At 44.1% G+C, this 19,062-nt stretch overlaps 1 protein-coding gene across 1 annotated transcript in view; it reads right to left on the reverse strand.

Annotated features, from left to right (window-relative positions):
• STAB2 (stabilin 2) overlaps positions 1-19,062 on the reverse strand; it is a 163,505-nt gene that overhangs the window by 131,504 nt on the left and 12,939 nt on the right. The window contains 2 exon segments of the mRNA XM_079935845.1: positions 3,339-3,408; positions 4,278-4,363. Of these exon segments, the coding sequence (XP_079791971.1) occupies positions 3,339-3,408; positions 4,278-4,363 (156 nt within the window).

Here is a 19,062-nt window from a genome sequence, read left to right on the forward strand (position 1 = left end):
GCACTGAGCAGGCGAGGGCCTTGGCAGCTGAGATGAACACCCCTGGCTGATGCAGCCTGAAATCATCTCTAAGCAAATCGAGAGTCAGGTAGGAGAACGCTCTGGCAGCAGGTTAAAGTCAGTGTTAAAAATAAACTGTAATTCATAGCGCTGTCCTACTTACAGGCAGAATTGCCACCGCCAACGACCACTGCCTCACGGGTGAAACAACACTGGCACCCAGTGGATGCCTGGCTGAAAAGGTTTCCAGGTTCCTCTATGGGAACCTGCCAATGGGAAATGACCAGCCATTGCTGAGCCATCATTCATTCGTTCATAGGTGAATGAATGTTCAGCTGACGGTGGGATTGCTCTTGTCCTCGCTTAATACTTGCTTCTCGTGAGCGCTTATGACTTGCTGCTGGGAGCTTTTCTACGAGTCAATCCCAAGAGGCAGGTATTATTATTCCTGTTTTGTAGATGAGGAGGGCTTAGAGAGGTTAAATAGCTTGCCCCAGGTCCCACAGCAACTGGGCTTAGTTTCAAACACAGACCGGCTGACTTGAAGCCTGCTCTCTTAGCCATCATGTTCTAGAGCTGCGCTATCCAATACGGTAGCCACTAGCCACGTGAGGCTATTTAAAGTTAAACTGAGTCACATGGGCTAAAATTTAACCTTCAGTTCCTCAGTTGCACGAGCCACATGTCAGGTACTCAATGGCCACACGTGCCTTGCGGCTACCATGTTGGAGAGCGTAGGTCAGGACACGTTATCATCTCACAAAGTTCTGTCGGAACCCAGAAGTGGGAGTCTTATCTCCCGAGTCTCAGTTTAGGTTTCCAATTTTCTTACTTAAAAACGGGTTTCCAAACCCTTTCGCTTGCCCTTTCTCCATGGCACAAACAAGTGGAAAGGGAAGCCATTTTTAAATTTAGGGATGTTTGGAATCTCCATGTACATCTGTGCTCACTGGCAACCAACACCAGTTTCTTGGAGGCAACATGAGCTCATCTTCTTTATAAATTTTCATCCACAAACAATTACTTGGCTGTCTTGGTGAGTAAACAGTGTTGGTTGCTGTCTTTCTTCCTATTTCAATATTTATTTAAAATATGTGATTTAAATTCTGTTACGGTAGGGAAGGGTCAATTTGAAAGACATGTTCTTTATAAATGACTGATTATACTTAATAGTTTACTGTCCTTTAATATAATGTAATGTTAAAAAAAACCCACTCAGAATGCTAACATCTGTTTTAAATTTGCTTTTGCTAACACTCTTACGAAATAATCTTTTATAAAGTGGTGGATGAAGAAAAAACTAAGATTGGGGGACACTAGGGAATAGTAGGTATTAATAATAATAATTGCTATCATTTGTTGTGCAGTGGTTATCTCATGAGTTCCTCGTAATAATTCTAAAGGAGGCGATGTTATTTCTATTTTTACAGATGAAGAGGCACAGAGTATGCTTAGTAAACTTAAGGTTCCCACAATTTACAGCAGCCCTGGGGCTGAAACCCAGTCTGAGTCTAAAGCTGGAGCTCTAATCACCTCTACACGACGCCTCCCAATAACATGTTTCTTGGTCAGGACAAGAGGGCTGGAGCAAGTTACATCATTCATTCACTCACTCATTTGTTTATTCATCCAGCCAAGAGTGGAGTGTGTGTCTACCACGCAGGCAGCGCTGTGGAAGGTACTGGAGATAAAGAGGTATGACAACACCTGCTTTCAAGGATCCCATGTCTTTGCTATTGCAGATGAAACTTATTACAGAGTGAGCTAACTTGGGGGGGCTGGGATGTCTGTGTATTTTTCTTGCCCAAAATATTTGAATCAATGCAGCGTCTACCAAATATGATTTTTCTATAAAAGCCAAACTGAGGTGGTGTTGGACAAAGGCCACTTGACTTGTCCTTTTTGGGAGACTATGAATGTGGCAGACACTGACCCTACTACGCCCACATTCTCTAGGCCTTCCTTACCAAGCCCATGCATCCAGCTGCCTTCCAGTAGCCTGTGAACACTTCCTAGGAAGCCTGCTCTGCCTGGGTGCCCACTGGGGGTTGGAAGTGCCAGGGAATGAACAACTCCCCTCTAACGACCGCATGGATTAGTTTCCTATTGCTGCTGTAACAAATTACCACAAACCTAGCATCTTAAAACAACACACATCTATCGTCTTACAGTTCCGGAGGTCAGAAATCCAAAGTAATTGCTCTAAAATCAAGGTGTTGGTGGTCGTGTTCCTTTCTTGAGAGGAGCATCCCTCTCCCTGCCTTTCCCAGCTTCTAGAGGCTGCCCACATTGCCTGGCTCGTGAGCCGCTTCCGCCTACAAAGCCAGCAAGGGCTGGTGGAGTCCTCCTCACGTCTCCTCACTCTGACACCGCATCTTCTGCCTCCGCCTTCCTCGTCCACATTTAAGGACCTTTGTCATTACGCTGGGTCCACTCAGATGATTCAGGATAGTCTCTTTATGGTAAGGTCAGACGATTAGCAGCCATAATACCATCTGCTACCTTCATTCTCCCTTGCCACGGAAGGCAACATATTCCCAGGTCCATGGGATTAGAATGTGGACATTCTGGGGAGTGGTCATTATTCTGCCTACGACACCATGGCTCCCTCCCCCCTCAGGTAAAGTAACCCCAAGGTGAGTGTTCTACACGGACTCCGGAGTTCCCCAGGGGATTAAGCTCTGGTCATCCACACTGGCCTCTGTCTTGACAACACACCCCTTTATTTCCTCTGTGTCACTTTCTCAGTGTTTCCCTGGGTCACCTCTCAAATATGCGACTTGTACTAGAATGCTTGCAGAATGCTTCCGGGTCAACTTCTGGGGAGAACCAGAAATAAGAGAGTGGACAAACCCATGTCAGGAACAAAGCCATAATCTGCAAAGTGGGACAATTTTGATCACCTCTGATCACCCTCAGGTATTTATCTGTGAACTTCCCAAAGAAGGACAGATTAGATGTGCTGGGATATAGAGGTCCCTGACGAGAAGGTCAGTGCTGAGACCATGGTCTGGAAAGACCTCATGGAGAAGCTGGGCAGGCAAGGAACTGGTGGATGTTGGATCCTGGAGCCTGCAGAGAGGGAACCTATGCCCCAGAGTGTGCCAGGAAGCATTCCTGGTGAGTAGCTGCCTGCAAGCACTGAAAACCACAGACACACTGTCTCTCCTTATCAGATTTCTTGTCAACTCTCTGTTTTGCCTGTGTAGACTTGGTTATAGAGAACTGTTCTGTGTTTTTCCCCCAAGGAACTTTATTCCTGGGGTCTTGAGCTGTATAAGCCATGTCTGACTTTCAACCTTCACAATTGCATTCGATGACACAAAAGCGAGACATACTTGCTGAACAGCTGGGTCCAAATACGTTGTCATCAGTGCACGTTTCACAGGCTGTCCCGCCAAATCCTTCCTGCAGGACACCGCAGGGAGAGGATGTTAGACCCAAGCGATCTGCGCTGCCCACAAAGCCCTTGGATTTCTCACTGACTTGTCTGGTCAGCGTTTGTTTCTCAAGTGTTATCTTCCCTCTGTGCCTGTCCTGAAACTCCTTCTTTCTCTTTCTTCCTTCATTGCTCTTTCTGTGTTATAATTTGTACATCCAGCCCTGCATCAGTTATCACTAAGAGTCTGGAGCTCTTCAGAAGAAAGCTGCTTTGTCAGCCCAAAGACACAGAGAACAAGTACTGGCGGCTAAACCGTAACTCCACCCAAGGCGGAAGTGAAAACGCTTTCAGTTCTGCGTTTCTGAAGACACTTGAGCTCAACCCTTTTCAGAAGGATTTCTTTGTATTTCCATTGTCTAAGGCTTGAAGCTTGCAAAAGTCCCTTTCGTGGGACAGCAAAGAAATGCCTCAATGGGCAGGCACACTGCTCAAGCAAGGGTGCGGAGGACAGCTCCGAAGACTCGTCTGTTCATAACGGTGGTTTTTAACAGTAACAATGACAAATTTCTGTAGCCCTGCATGGTTTCACAAAGTATCTTCATATACATGATCTCATCTCACTTTTTCAACAAGTCTAATCGCGTAGGTATTATTATTAGACTCATTTTACAGGTGAATACACCTAAGGCTTAAACTCATTTTACAGATGGATACACTCAAAGGTCCCCCAGCCTCTAACATGTCATTTTGTTGTACACTGCATCTTTTTTTTTTTAAATTTTTTAACTAATATCGCTACTTCTTAGAGTCTCCACCCAGTGTGTGTTTACAGAGGGACCCCACAGGTAAGGAGAAAGCAGAGTCAGGGAGGAGGAGAACAAGGTTTTGAACTCACTTGGCAGGAGCAGCTTCCGTTTCCTTCCATGCCATCAGCACAACTGCCCCGGCCACTGCAGGGCGCCCTCGCTCCTCCCGGGCACTCTGGGGAATCAAAGGGCAGATTCGTTGGTTTGTGACTGCACAGAACATGCTGCAAGGACGCATCGAGCATCTACTACATGCCGGGTAGTGTGCTAGTTGCCAGGGATAAGAAATAACTGAAGACCTTGCCTGCTTCATCTAGGGTTACATAGGGGAGGCAAGTGAATCACAGAGTAGTCAGGTGCTGTACTAGGACGCATCAGATTGGCTGCCATTTCTTGAGCATTCGCTGTACACTTTACAATCATCTAATTAAATCATCCCCTTTACAACCCTCAGGGGTTCCTACTGGTGCTAGTTAGCAGACGAGGAGACCGAAGTTCAGAGAGGTCACATAACTCGCCCGAAGTCTCACGCTTTGTAAGTCGCAAAGCCAGGGATTTAGCTCAGCCCTTAGTATGACTCTAAAGCCAGGCCAATTAGTCAGTGTGCTAGACAGGGAATTGAGGGAGCCCAGGGAAGGGAGCTACTGATACTGCCTTGGGGAGTCAAGGAGACATCCCTGAGGAGGAGTCATTTAAGCTGGGGTTTTGAAGGCTCAGTAGGAGTTGGCCATGCTTAAAAGAGAAGAGCATTTCAGGAAGAGGGAACAGCAAGTACAAAGTCTTAGAGTTGTAAAAGGGCATGACCTGTTCTGGGAATGCTATAAAGTTTGGCAGGTTTGGAACTTGGGAGTTGGGGGGAGGGTATGGAGAAATGGTAGTCGATGAGGAATAATAGATTGGCTGGGGCCAATTAATGAAGTACTTTGTGTGGCAAGCAAAGGAACTTAGTTTTTACTCAGAAGCTAATTCCAAAAAAACATCAGTTTGCACGTTTGGGCTATGCTAGACCTGAATCAGTGTTTATAGACATTTATTAGAGGATTTCACAGTCATTCACTAAACATTCAGGGAATACCTACCACGTGCCAGGCATTATATTACACATTGGGGTGGAGGGACATTTAGCTAGAAAGTCAGATAGTAAATGTCCAAAATTAAATACAAGATTTAAGTAATGGTAAGAGACAGAAGTTTAAGGTACTGCTGTGATGAGGATGAACAAAAGGTTTTTTTTTTTTTTTTTCTTTCTACACTTGCTGTTGTTCTACACTTTGAGTGCTGAGTTGACATGGGTTTAATGCTGGTTTGGTTGAGTTCTGATTGTTAAAATGAGGGATCTGGACTAGCAAACACCAAGCAGAAATGGTGCAATGCTCATGAATTGTGTCTGTGTGAACGAGACAGGATCAAATGGTATCCCAAATTAAAGTTAGCAAGGCAAATGCTTTCCAAAAAGTAGCTAATGATATGGAGTTCTAGATAATAATAAAGGGTTCAAAGCAATATCCTGAAGTTAAGCCCCATTTTTAGCCCCATTTTCTAGATGAGGCAACTAAGGCACAGTGTAGTAGAGTGACTCGGCCAAAGTCAGCCAGCTGGTAAGCTTGATGAGAGACTCGCTTACCAGAAGCACCCAACCTTCCTGCCCTCCCTCCCCTTCTACCACCACGGACAAAGGCCTTTGTCCAAAGCTCTCCTGTGCCATGAACTTACTGTCATACATCTCCCGAGACATGCAGAATCTGAGTCAACCACAGGGCTAGATCACACCGTTTGAGCCTGTGGTCCTTCTTTCCACAACGGTGGCAGAGCCAGGCTTCCAACCCTGGTAGATACTCCAGAGTCGACTACATTGTTCATCGCTGTTCATCCTCACCCAGCACCGCTCCAGACCAGAATCACCGCACAGATGCAGACACGGTTATGAAGTGAGTAAAGGAGAAGACACGCTGAGGTGTAGCTCCCGTTTATAAATCACTTAGAAAACGAGTACGTTGGTTTGGGCTGTTCTCACCAGCTATAGGGCAGTGACTACACAAGATGAAATGCTGTCAGGAAAAAACCCAGATTTTTCAATCGAGTGTTCTGGGTTTGAATCCCAGCACAACTCTGCTAGCTGTACCTCTTTGGGAAAGTCGATGCCTGGCTCTGAGATTCGGTTCACGCATCTTCCTGGCAGGTTGTGGTAGGGACTGGAAATATTAGGCGCCCAAGAAATGGTGGTAGTTAGCACTTAGAGTGGATACTCTCCATCCTCTCCAGTTTCTGTTCTTTCAGGCTGGCCTTGTAGCAGATAACAACACTCAGGAAAAAAATGATTGGGCACCTGTTGGAATCAGGACCATGGAAGGTCCTGGGTATAGAGGGTGAGCACACAAACCTGGTCCCTGTTTCCACGGTCCTGCCAGTCCAGTGTGGAAAGAGTCATGGATTAACAGACAAACAGATAAATACTGGTTTACAAACCAGGAGAGAGGTTGTCCAGGGAAGAGACCTAGAGCTCTGATCACTCTACTGGAGGGCACCAACACTGACCTCAAACCACTAATCCTGCATGGCCCGGGTCCCTGAAATTTGGGCTCAACGGAGGGCAACAGCTGGATCACTAAGGAAGGGCCTGCTTAAAGAGTGTGGTCCTTAGCTTTAAAAAGGCATCAGTAGGGAGGGTGGGAGAGAGGGGGACGCAAGAGGGAGGAGATATGGGGACATACGTATATGTATAACTGATTCACTTTGCTATAAAGCAGAAACTAACACACCATTGTAAAGCAATTATACTTCAATAAAGATGTTTAAAAAAAATAAGGCGTCAGGAGGCGAGGATGAAGAGGGCCTAATCAGGCAGGTGCCAGGTCCACCTTTGAAGCTCATCTGAAAACCAACGGAAACACTTGAATTCATGATACTGAGCAAGGGGTGCCAAGAGAGGGTTTCCATAGGCAATGGGCTATCAAACAGTTCTTCTCCCATTGCCTGGTGCTATGGGACGCTTCTTGGGATAAGATGGTACTTTGGGAACCAGGCCCAGCTCTGGGCAGAGCCAGGACAGAGGTGACAGCTCTACCACTGCTGCTCCCTCTTGACCCCCGTGCCTCTCCGTAGGGCTAGGTGTTCAAGGTGCTCTCTGGATGACCCCCAGCCTGCCTTCAGGGCTGGCTCAGAAGAGCACAGGGCCTCCGCCACCCCGAGACGCAGTCATCAGTGCCACCTTGCAGAAATGCTCTCCCAGGCCTTTTCACTTTTGTAGGCAATGATGCCTGAACCCCAGGCTCCCCCCAAAACATTCCATCCAATAGTCTCCTCCAGGCCTTGAGCCAGCTCCCCTCCCTTCCCTTCTGTCCAGCCCAAGCAGACCACCATGTGCTGCCCCCCAGTGCCCTCCCCTCCACACTCTGCCTGTGCCTGTCCGCCCTCAAAGTGGTTCTCCCTGACCCCGTCTCTGAGGCAGATTCAACTTTTCCATCCTCCGGGTGTCCCTTCTACTCGGCTCATCCCTTGTTACCACATACAGAGCAGAAAATGGGGGCAGAGTCATCCACTGTGGATATAACTAGATTCTAGGCTACAGGCTGACTGCAGAGGAATTGGGGAGTTTCCCCTCATCCCAGCCCCCAAGATTGTGACATTGTATCCAGGAAGTCTGGGCCTCCTTTTTTCCTTAGGGGATGGTTAGCAATCCTTTCTTCTTAAAAATGTAGGCAAGTGTTCCTCTAAGTGTGATTGTGATGGAGTGGTTACAAAGGCAGATTCCGAAGACCCTCCTCTCTCCAGGAACAGTAGCTGTGAAAGTGCACCTCTCAGGGCATAATTTCCCTGAAATCCACCACCCTCTTCACGAAGCCACACTTTCCACTTCCAGCCAGTGACTGAGCACAGCAGGGATACCAGGGCAGGCCCATTCTCACAAGACAGAGGACCCCTTCTGTTGAGTGACTGTGGCTGATGGAGGACTCCTCACCAGCTTTACCAAGTTTTCTTAGAACTCCATGTAGTCTAAGACTCTTCCATCCAGCCTTTCTTGGTTCTCTCTCTTACAAGGTTCTCTCGCTCCATCCTTGACTGATGGCTCTCCCCACTTCTCCTGGCTTCTTTCTCATCTTCCCTTGCAGGCGCTCCTTTTAATTAATCTCACGCATCTCTAGCCCTACCTCGGCACGTGCTTTTAGAGGATGTAGGCTAACACACCAGGGCGTAGAGAGGCTTTGTGCAAATTGGAAAAAGCCTTCCCTACCCCAACTGCCCTTGTAGATATATCCCCATAGACACTAGACTTGGCAAGCAGATGAAACTAAAATCAAGACGTGGCCCTACCTGAGGGTGGACCAGGCCCACACCAGAGTGCGTGGCTTGGTGAGCCAAGCATGGGCTGGATTTCAGTCTAGACTCGCCCTGTTGGTCAATAATAACCTGTTTCCACTTTATGCAAAGGCTGGCACCTCACACCCACTGAATGAGGATCTCTGGGTGTAAGACCCAGGAATATGCATTTTAACAGGCTTGACAGTAATTCTACTGCACAGCGCTGTTTGAGAACTGCCGGCTATGCTGTAGGAATTAATGTGAATGGTCCCCGACAGGGAAGCTGTGAAGGTGCTGCTTAGGCTGCTGGGAGGTGATGAGCTGATGGGCCTTTGCATGGGGATGGTTGTGTGGTGCCTGGGCTGGGCACCAGGCAGGGCCCTTGGTGCTCCAGCAAGGTTCTGCTGTGAATGAGCTTACTGAGGAGGGAGTGCCTGGACACTCAAGTGGACCAAGACTTACTTCAGAGGAAAGTGCAGCACCGAGCAGCTGGTGGAAGGCCAGCGTCCTGCCCTCATGGAGCTTACATTCTAGGTTTCAATGAACACTGGGGACACGAGATCAAAAAGATATACTCTGTGACTTCAGGAAGATTACAGTCTAATTCCTTCATTTAGAAATTCTTTTTCATCAGGAAATAGCAGGAATGAGGGAGGGGACATCACTACAAATCTTAGAGACATGAAAAGGATAATAAGCGGATATTACGAACAACTTTATGCCAATAAACTCGATGAAGTAGATGAGGTGAATAAATTTATTGTTCCAAACTACCAAAGATCATTCAAGAGAAAACTGATAATCTGAATATCCTTATATTTATTTAAGAAATTGAATTTGAAGTTAAAATCCTCCCCACAAAGAAAACTTCATGCCAGATGGCTTCACTGGTGAATACTACCTCACACTTAAGGAAGAAAGTATATCAATTATATAAAGACTAGGAAACTGAAGAAGAGAGAACACTTCCCAGCTCCTTCTATATGGAGAGCATTTTTACTCTGATTCTAAAACCTGACAAATACATTATAAGAGAAGAAAACTACAGACCAACATTCCTAAGAAGCATAGATGTAAAATTCTTTAAAAATCTAAAACAACAATTAAAAATCAAAAAATTCTAAACCAAAATTTTGCCCACTGAATCCAACAACATACAAAACAGATAATACATCATGGTCGGTGCAAAAAGGTAAGAAAAAAGACTCAAAATGGATACAGATTGGAAGGGAAGAAATAAAAACTGTCTTGATTCTCAGACATGATTTTCTACACAGAAAATTCAAAAGAATCTCCAAAAATTCATTAGAACTAATACATGAATTTATAAGTTCTCAGGATACAAGGTCAGCGTACAACAATCAATTACATTTCTATAAACTAACAGGGAACAGCTGGTGACTGGAATAAAAATATATAATTAAACATAATACCAAAGCCATGAAGAGCTTAGGTGGGAATATTACAACAATTGTGCAAAACCTGTAAGCTGAAATCTAGCAAACACTGACAAAAAATAAAAGAAGTCCTAAGTGAATGGGGATATACTGTGGTTATAGATGAAAAGAGTCAATATTTTATGTGGTCCCTAAACTGGTCTATAGATTCACTGTAATTCCAGTTAAAATCCTAGCAGAATTTTGTGGGTAGAAATTGATAAACTGATGCTAAACTTTATATGGAAAAGTAAAAGAATTAGAGTAACCAAGATAATTTTGAAAATGACCAGGTTGGAAGACTTATACTACTTAATTTCAAGACTTACTGTAAAGCTATAGTAATCAAGACAGTGTGGTAAGGTGAAGGGATAGACATATAGATCAATGGAACAGAGAGTCCAGAAAGAGATCCCATGCATTGATGGTCAGTTGATTGTCTACAATGGTCCAAAGGCAATTCAATGGAGAGAGCATGGCTTTTTCAAGAAATGATGCTGGAATTACTGGATATCTATATGTAAAGAAATGAACCTTGATTCAGAGCATGAGTCACATATTACAGTTAACTTAAAATGGATGGTAGATCTAAACGTAATGCCTAAAACTGTAAAGCTTCTAGAAGAAAATATAGAAGAAAGGCTTTGTGACATTAGATTAGGCAAAGATTTCTAGATGTGATACAAAAGGCAACGTCTAGAAAAGAAAAATGGAAATATTTGACCTCACTAAAATTAAGAATGTTTTGCTCTTCAAAAGGCACTCTTTAGAGAGTGAAAAGACAAGCCACAGACTTTGAGAAAATATTTACAAATCACATATCGAATAAAGGACTTGAATCTCAAATACTTAAAGAACTCTCAAAACTCAGTTGTAAGAAAACAACCTGAATGATGTATGAATAGCAAATAAGCACATGAGCCATGCAAATTAAAATGAGCTGCAATAAAATGCTACCATACACCTATCAGAATGGGTGAAATTAAAAAATAAATCTGATTATACCAAGTACTACCAAGGATACCGAACAACTGGAACTTTCATACGTTGTTGGTAGGAATGAAAAAATGATGCACACACTTTGGAAAACATCTTGGCAGTTCTTATAAAGTTAAAGTACATTCACTATACAATCCAAGACTCTCACTTCTAAGTATTTACTCAAGTGAAATGAAGACGTATGTTCACATTAAAACCTGTACATGAACGTCCATAGCAGCTTTATTCTTGCACCAAATTGGAAACCCAAATGTCTTTCAGTTGGTGAATAGATAAACTGGGTAGAACCACATAATGGTGGACCATGAAACACTGTAAAGGAACGATCTGCTGATACATGTACCAACATGGAGAATCTCAGATGCATTATGCTATGGGAGAGAAGCCAGATTCACAAAGGTCCGTACTGTAGGAGTCTGATTACAGGACACAAAGGCATAATGATAGGCACAGAAAACAGATGAGTATTTGCCAGGGGTGGGGAGTTGGGGGAGGACTTGACCACAAAGGGAATTTTGGGGGATGACCTAACTGTTCTCTATCTTAATTGTGGTGCTTGTTACACAACTGTTTAGGGTTGTCAAAGCTCATATAACTGTCCACCAAAAAGCGTGAATTTCATTGTATGTAAATTATGACTTAAGAATAAATGAAAAAAATCCATTAGCAGATTGTGTGCTTCAATGATAGATTTGGAAAAGGTGGTCAATGTCCCTATAAATAATTAAACTTTACTTCTATGTAGACCTCAGGGGTGTCCATTTCCGTAGATTAAACTCACTGGAAAGGAAAACACACTAGGACACTAGAATCAGAAACGGCTGGTTTTAAACACGTGGTAAGTTATACAATTTCCTACCTTCAATCTCTAAATCTTTTCATTTGAATACTTTAGTGTGGTTGTAAGAAAATCAATGTACTGGAAGTATTTCTTCAGGTCCAAATAACCATTTAGCAAACCATTGGGCCAGATGTTGGTCTTAGAAAGACCAGTATGACTTGTTTTTCCTTTCTGTCCTGTCCTTGTTTGTTATTATTATTGTTATTGTTAGCAATCTAGACCCTGGGTGGAATGCCAAGAACATTACACGTATTATCTCAGTATATTTAATCTCCACAACTGTGAACTATTAATCTTCACCCTGTGAAGTGGTTATTTTCACCATTTTACGTATGAGGACACTGCGGCATAGATAGGTCACACAGGGCCATTGGGCTCAGAGATAACGATTCCCATTCAGCCCTGTCTGACTTTAAAGGCTTGTAATTGTGCTTCTCTGTATGGATAATTATTTTATATAATTATAACTATATATAATTATATATAAATTATATATATTTATATATATAATTATTTTAAATGGCTCAAGTGTTTTACAAGCCATTCGTTTAATTAATGAATTCAACATTCATTAAGTGCCTAGAATCATCTTCAAAGCTGGCAACGTCTTCTCTGTTTATTCACAAGAAAGTGAAGGTTTAGCTGGGACAGAAAGGGGCCTGCCTGCCTCTCGCTGTGGGCAGGCAGGGGCTGATGAGGCAGCCTCTGGGCTTCGGGCTTATTTCTCGAGAGGTGCCCCAATGCCTCCTTCTCTGAAATGAGCAGCCTGCTTCATTCAGGGCCCATTGGGTGTCTGCCGGTTGTGAATTTGCTGCCTCCTGGGGCTTTCCTCAGCCTTAACATCACATATGCTGCAGGGGATGGGAGGCTTTCTCTGCAGCGTGTTCCTCATTCTGGGCAGGTCTCTCTGCCAGTGGCTTGTGAGTCAGCAGGCTAAAGGGCAAAGTGAATGCTTACTGCTATGGACTGAATATCTATGCCCCCCAAATCCATATGCTAATGCCCTGACGTCCAGTGTGATGACATTTGGAGGTGAGGCCTTCGGGATGTCATTAGGTTTAAACGAGATCATGAGGGTGGGGACCCCGTGATGGGACTAGAGCTCTTATGAGAAAAAGAGGGAGCAGAGCTCTCTCTCTGCCACTTGAGGACACAGAGAAAAGGCAACTGTCGACAAGCCAGGAGGTGGGCCCGCAATAGGAACTGGACCTGCTGGCACTTTGACCTTGGACTTCCCAGTCCTCAGAACTATGAGAAATACACGTCTGTTGTTATGGTATTCTGTTATAGCAGCTCGAGCGGACTAAGCCCCTACTGTCCCCACGTTCCTGAAGGGGTAGGCCTTTGCTTTGACCTGAGGCATCAGGGTGACCCACGGGGTCCACGGAAAGGCAGACAATGGTGCAAAGAAAATTAATAAACCCAAGGGATCATAAGCTACATAAAAAATGAGATGCACAGAAATGTCCTTACCAAACTGAGCAGGGAGATAGTTATCAGCTCAACAACAGACGGAGAGGATTTGTTGAGCATTTACTATTTCTAAGCAGTTTGCATGCATGGTCTCCTTCTGACAACAACCGTACGGGAAGCTACCATTCCCATCCTCCTCCCCAGGTTATAGATAAGGAAACTGAGGCTCAGAGAGGAGAGGAACTTTCCCAAGATCACAGGGTTGGTGACGGTTGGAACTACCATTGTGATCAGGCCTGACTCAAGGTTCTGAGTCCTTAACACTAAGCCAGGCTACATAAGATCAGTACCTTAGAATAAAAAACCAATCCAAGACACACCTCCTGAAGTCAAGAGGCCAGCCAGCGATCTGAGAACCACAAAAGACAGAAACGGTAAGTGTTATATTCTGAATGCCTACCATCTGCCAGGCGCATCCTATGTTCTTTACACGTACGAGTTCACTCAGTCCTCAGCACCGCCTTTGGAGGTAGTCGTATCAGCATCACCATCTCCATTTGACACGTGAGAAAACCGAGACTGAGAGATTGGTTTACCAGATAAAATATAGGATGCCAGTGAAATTTCAATTGCAGATAAACAATGAATAAATGTTTAGAATAAGCATGTCCCCAATACTGTAGGCATATTTGTTGCTTATCTGCAATTGATTTAACTGGGTATCCTTCATTGTTATTTGCTAAATCTGGCAACTGGGCAGGGAGGGGAAGTAACTTGCAAGGTCCCAGAAGGAGAATGTGGTAAAGCTGAGAGTGGAAGCCGGGCAATCTGACTTCAGGGTCTACAATCTTACAGTAAAACCACACTGCCCCTCGGGGCTAGATTGGAACTAGGGGGAACTCGGGTGTCATGGAATCAACTCCATGCAGGGACAGGCACCCAGCTAATGGAAGCAAGTTTGCCAGGAGCAGGCTCATGGCGGGAGGGCTGCCTTCCCAGCAGCTGACTTGGCCACACACCCAGGTGTTTGGGTAAGGAGACAGGGACAGGTTGGAGCTGGGGCTCTGCAGTGAGACGGCCCTTGTTTCCTACCCTGCTCTGCACTTATTAGCTGGCTCTCGTTGGGCAAGCTGCAAACCCCCTCAAAGTCCCAGAGTCCTCACCTGGACCCTCAAGTGTGACTGTTTCTCCTCATCTGCTTTTGTGTCCCTCTCCCTCATCAGTCTGTGAGCTCCTTGGGGTTACGGACTGGCCTTGTCATATAGGTGATTATGTGCAGCAAGCAGTAGGGGCTCAAGAAATGCTCGACCTTTATGAGTTGGCCAAGCCTGGAAGGAACTTTGGAAAAAAGACAGCAGGAATGTGAGAGTATGGACAGTCCTTCATGTGTTGTCCTAAACTGAATGCTTTAACAATTTATGAAAACAGCTTGTTCGGTTTTAAAATAAAAAGTTTAAAGTAAAAGTGTACATTTCTTTCCTGCTTCTCAAATCACTTTCTATCACCTCAGGTCCCCATCAGGCAAAAAAAGATGGTAAAAACTGACATTCTCAGCAACCACACTTGAAAGAGCTCTTCCAGAATCTGTTCTAAGGGCACGTTTCTAAGGCCTGGTGGAGGGCTCAAGCGGCTGATAAGGCTGTTTTCAATAATTATCACATTTCCCTTTGGTCACTGCTACTCTGGGGGTCTCTTGCATCGTGACTTTGCTCACGCAGGAGGCTTACCCCTGACAAGCTGTCAGCAAATCATCAGCTGTTCTGTTCCTTTAAAGGCAGATAATGAACTTCCTGGCCAGGAAGAGGCCAGGGACCTCCCTGTAACTTTATCTCCCAGGAACTCCAGAAGTGGCTACTAGTGTCACCACCTTTGTTTCAAAGCCTGGTGCACAGTGCTAGGCAGAGACCATGTCCTGGTTTTTAAAAATGGTAAATATTCCATTGATAGCTCTGGTTGGAACTGTCTGCCTGGGAAACTGTTGTGAAAATAGGTTCCTCACGTGAACTCAGCATTATTTATGCCTCACAGACTGGTTTCAAATCCACGTAGTCCATTTTCTGCAACCCAGGCAGTGAACGGCAGGGAACATACAAGAGGAAAGAAAAAGAGGTCTGGAAATGCAAATAACATGATGCAAAAAAATAAATGTGCATAATTTGATGACACTGACCTCACAGAGCATCAAGACCATTTTCCTCTGAAATAATCAGACTGCTTTGGCCAAAATCAAGTTTCTGTGTAACCCTCTGCCCACATTCTTTTTCCATTACTCTGAGTTTTTGCACAGATCTGTTACCGTTCACCATGGGATAATAAAGAACTGGGATGTTCAAATTTTAAAAAAGTATTTCCTCTGAAACAGAATATTGGTTGTTCAAATGTGATTTAAGTTTCAAGCTTAAAAATATGTTTCTCTGCTAATAACACACATATGAGACTCCCATATGCAGATCTGACAAAGCTGTAGAAGTTTTAATGAGGGAAAAGCAAGTTAAACCTGAGTAGAAACACCTTCCTTACATCAGGATGACATATTTTTTCCTCAGGTGAGAATTCATGCCTTATTCCTAATTTTAGAAGATAACTAATTTTTTTCATTGTGCTTCTCTTTGTTTTCTAAGTTTTCGGAATTGATCGTCGAGTTTTCTGGTTTTGAATAAGGTACTATTAAAATAATTTAAAAAGTAACCCAGGGCTTCCCTGGTGGCGCAGTGGTTGAGAGTCCGCCTGCCGATGCAGGGGACGCGGGTTCATTCCCCGGTCCGGGAAGATCCCACATGCCGCGGAGCGGCTGGGCCCGTGAGCCATGGCCGCTGAGCCTGGGCGTCCGGAGCCTGTGCTCCGCAACGGGAGAGGCCACAACAGTGAGAGGCCCGCGTACTGGAAAGAAAAAAAAAGAAAAATAAATAACCCAGAGGTGTTAAGTGTGAATGTCTTTGTCAGTGCATCAGAAAGGAAGTGGGTTCTGCCCTTGACTTGGAAAGAAGGCTATTCCAGAGCTTGTGCTTCCTCAAAAAGAAAGATGAACGTACGTCAGCAGCTCCAAAATGGGCTTATCCTTGCAGAAATGTACAGCGATAGCCAAGATCTCACTTGTCATCACCACAGAGTGGGAGACGTGAAATACGTGGCAGAGTAGAGCATTGATCTCTTTCCTGAGCCAAAGGAAGGAAGTCTTTTGAGACATTTAGTATGTTTGGGAGATGAAGATAAAGGGAAGTGCCCTTTTGCCCCAATGAGAGGACAGCCTTGGTTTTCGCGTTTTGCTTCTCTGGCCTCGAGACCTATCACAAGGAAAGACCTGAACATTCAAGGAACCCTGCAGACTCCTTTGACTGTAGGGGTGAGTAGTGCACAATTTTTGCATAGCCCAGAGCGATGCATGAAACCCACTGAAGATCCTGAATCCTGTTGGCTGCGCCTATTTTTTCGAGTAACCCACTGTTTAAGAAGGGCTCAGGGAAAGGGAGTCACTTTATTCGCCTCTCACGATCAGAGGTCTGTTTTGATTGTGATTCGCTCATTCATTTCTTCATAAAATGTCTACAGAGTGCCTTCTTTATGTTGTAGACTCCGCTAAGTACTTTCCTCTATATTGAGGTTTTAAAATCCCTCCTAGAGTTTTGTAGAGTAGGACTTTTTACCCGCATTTGACAGCTCAGGAGACTTGGAGAAGCAGCAAGTCATTCTGTCATTCACTACGCTGGATGTGCTCACTTCCATTACTGCATCTTAGACAAAGCCTTTTCCTGTCTACGGTGTGTCTAATTAACTTAAGATCACATTAGTTTCCATGGGTTAGAAAGAGAAAAGCAAATAAAAAATTCAATTTTATTCTGATGACTATATGAACTGGATGTGACCATGACCCTATCTGATGCTAAAAAAGTTCGTGAACTCTGGGTTAATCGCTTGATTCTGATGTGACAAATGCTTTGAAACATAAAGTGCCCGTGTGCTGGGGTGAAACAGAGCAGAGTGGTTAACACAGAAGGGCCAGGGTATCCTAAACCCCAAAACCTTGACCTTTCCAGGGTAAGGAGCATAATCCAGACATTGACTGGGAAGGCTGAAGGGACCTACCAATCGAAAGAGAAACTGCAATGCTCAACATCGCTCATCATCAGGGAAATGCAAATCAAAACCACAATGAGATGTCACCTCACACCTGCCAGAACGGCTATCACCAAAAAAACACAGATAACAAATGTTGGCGAGGATGTGGTGAAAAGGAAACCTTCGTACACTGTTGGTGGGGGTGTAAATTTGTGTAGCCACTGTGGAAAACTGTATGGAGGTTCCTCAGAAAAAATAAAAACAGAACTACCATATGATCCAGCAACTCCACTCCTGGGTATATGTCTGGGAAAAACAAAAACACTAATTCGAAAAAGACATGCACCCCAATATTCATAGCAGCATTATTTACAATTACCAAGATATGAAAGCAATCTAAGTATCCGTCAACAGACGACTGCATAAAGAAGATGAGGTGTATATATACACACACACACACACACACACACACACACACACACAATGGAATATGACTCAGCCATAAAAAAAGAATGAAATTTTGCCATTTGCAACAACATGGATGAACTTGGAGGGTATTATGCTCAGCAAAATAAGTCAGACAGAGAAAAACAAATACTGTAAGATATCACTTATATGTGGAGTCTAAAAAATACAACAAACTAGTGAATATAAGCAACCTCACAGATATAGAGAATAAACTAGTGGTTACCAGTGGGGGAAAAGAAAGGGGGGAGGGGCAATACTGGGGTAGCAGATTCAGAGGTACAAACTATTAGGTATAAAATAAGTTACAATTATTGTACAACACAGGGAACATAGCCAGTATTTTATAACTCTAAGTGGAGTGTAACCTTTAAAGATTGTGAATCACTATATTGTATACCTGTAACATATAATATTGTACAGCAGCTATACCTCAATTTAAAAAAATGGGGGGCCTCCCGGGTGGCGCAGTAGTTAAGAATCCGCCTGCCAGTGCAGGGGACACAGGTTTGAGCCCTGGTCTGGGAAGATCCCACATGCTGCGGAGCAACTAAGCCCATGTGCCACAACTACGGAGCCTGTGCTCTAGAGCCCACGAGCCACAACTACTGAGCCCAAGCGCCACATCTACTGAAGCCCACGCACTCTAGAGCCTGTGTTCTGCAACAAGAGAAGCCACCGCGACGAGAAGCCCGCACACCGCAACGAAGAGTAGCCCCCGCTCGCTGCGACTAGAGAAAGCCCACGCACAGCAACGAAGACCCAACACAGCCAAAAATAATAAATAAATAAAAATAAAAAAATTTATATAAAAAATAATAAAAAAATTAAAAAATGGGAAAAAATAAAATACAAAATACAGAACAAAAGAGAAATTAGAAACACGTTGGGGACTCTACCTCTCTCTTTTTCTTTTTTTAAGACAAGTTCTGCTCCAGGCAGTGGGACAGAGTAGAAAGAGAGCAGGCTTTGGTACCAGGAAGTCCTGAACTTGAACTTGCTTCACTTACCAGCCCGAAGGAGACAGAGATCATCTTTAAATCAGATTCCTCATAGGAAAAATGGGGATAAAAAAGTCTAACTTAAAGTTTAGCTTTAAGAATGAAATGATTATATAGGCCAACTACTTCTCTATTACCTAATGTCAGCAATATGGAGTAAATGGATACTATTATTCATTTAATCATTAGTTAAGAAAATAGGAGGAAACATTATGCATATAATGTGGGCTCAACTATTTAGAAGCCATATGGAAAAAGAAAAACACCAAGGAAATAAGCCAAACTACTTATAGTTTTCTATGTGCGGCAGAATACAGGTCACTATTTTTTCTTTCTTTAAACCTTTCTAAACTTTACAAGCTGT

The sequence above is a fragment of the Stenella coeruleoalba genome (assembly GCF_951394435.1).
Source record: "Stenella coeruleoalba genome assembly, chromosome: 11".
Lineage (NCBI taxonomy): Eukaryota > Metazoa > Chordata > Mammalia > Artiodactyla > Delphinidae > Stenella > Stenella coeruleoalba.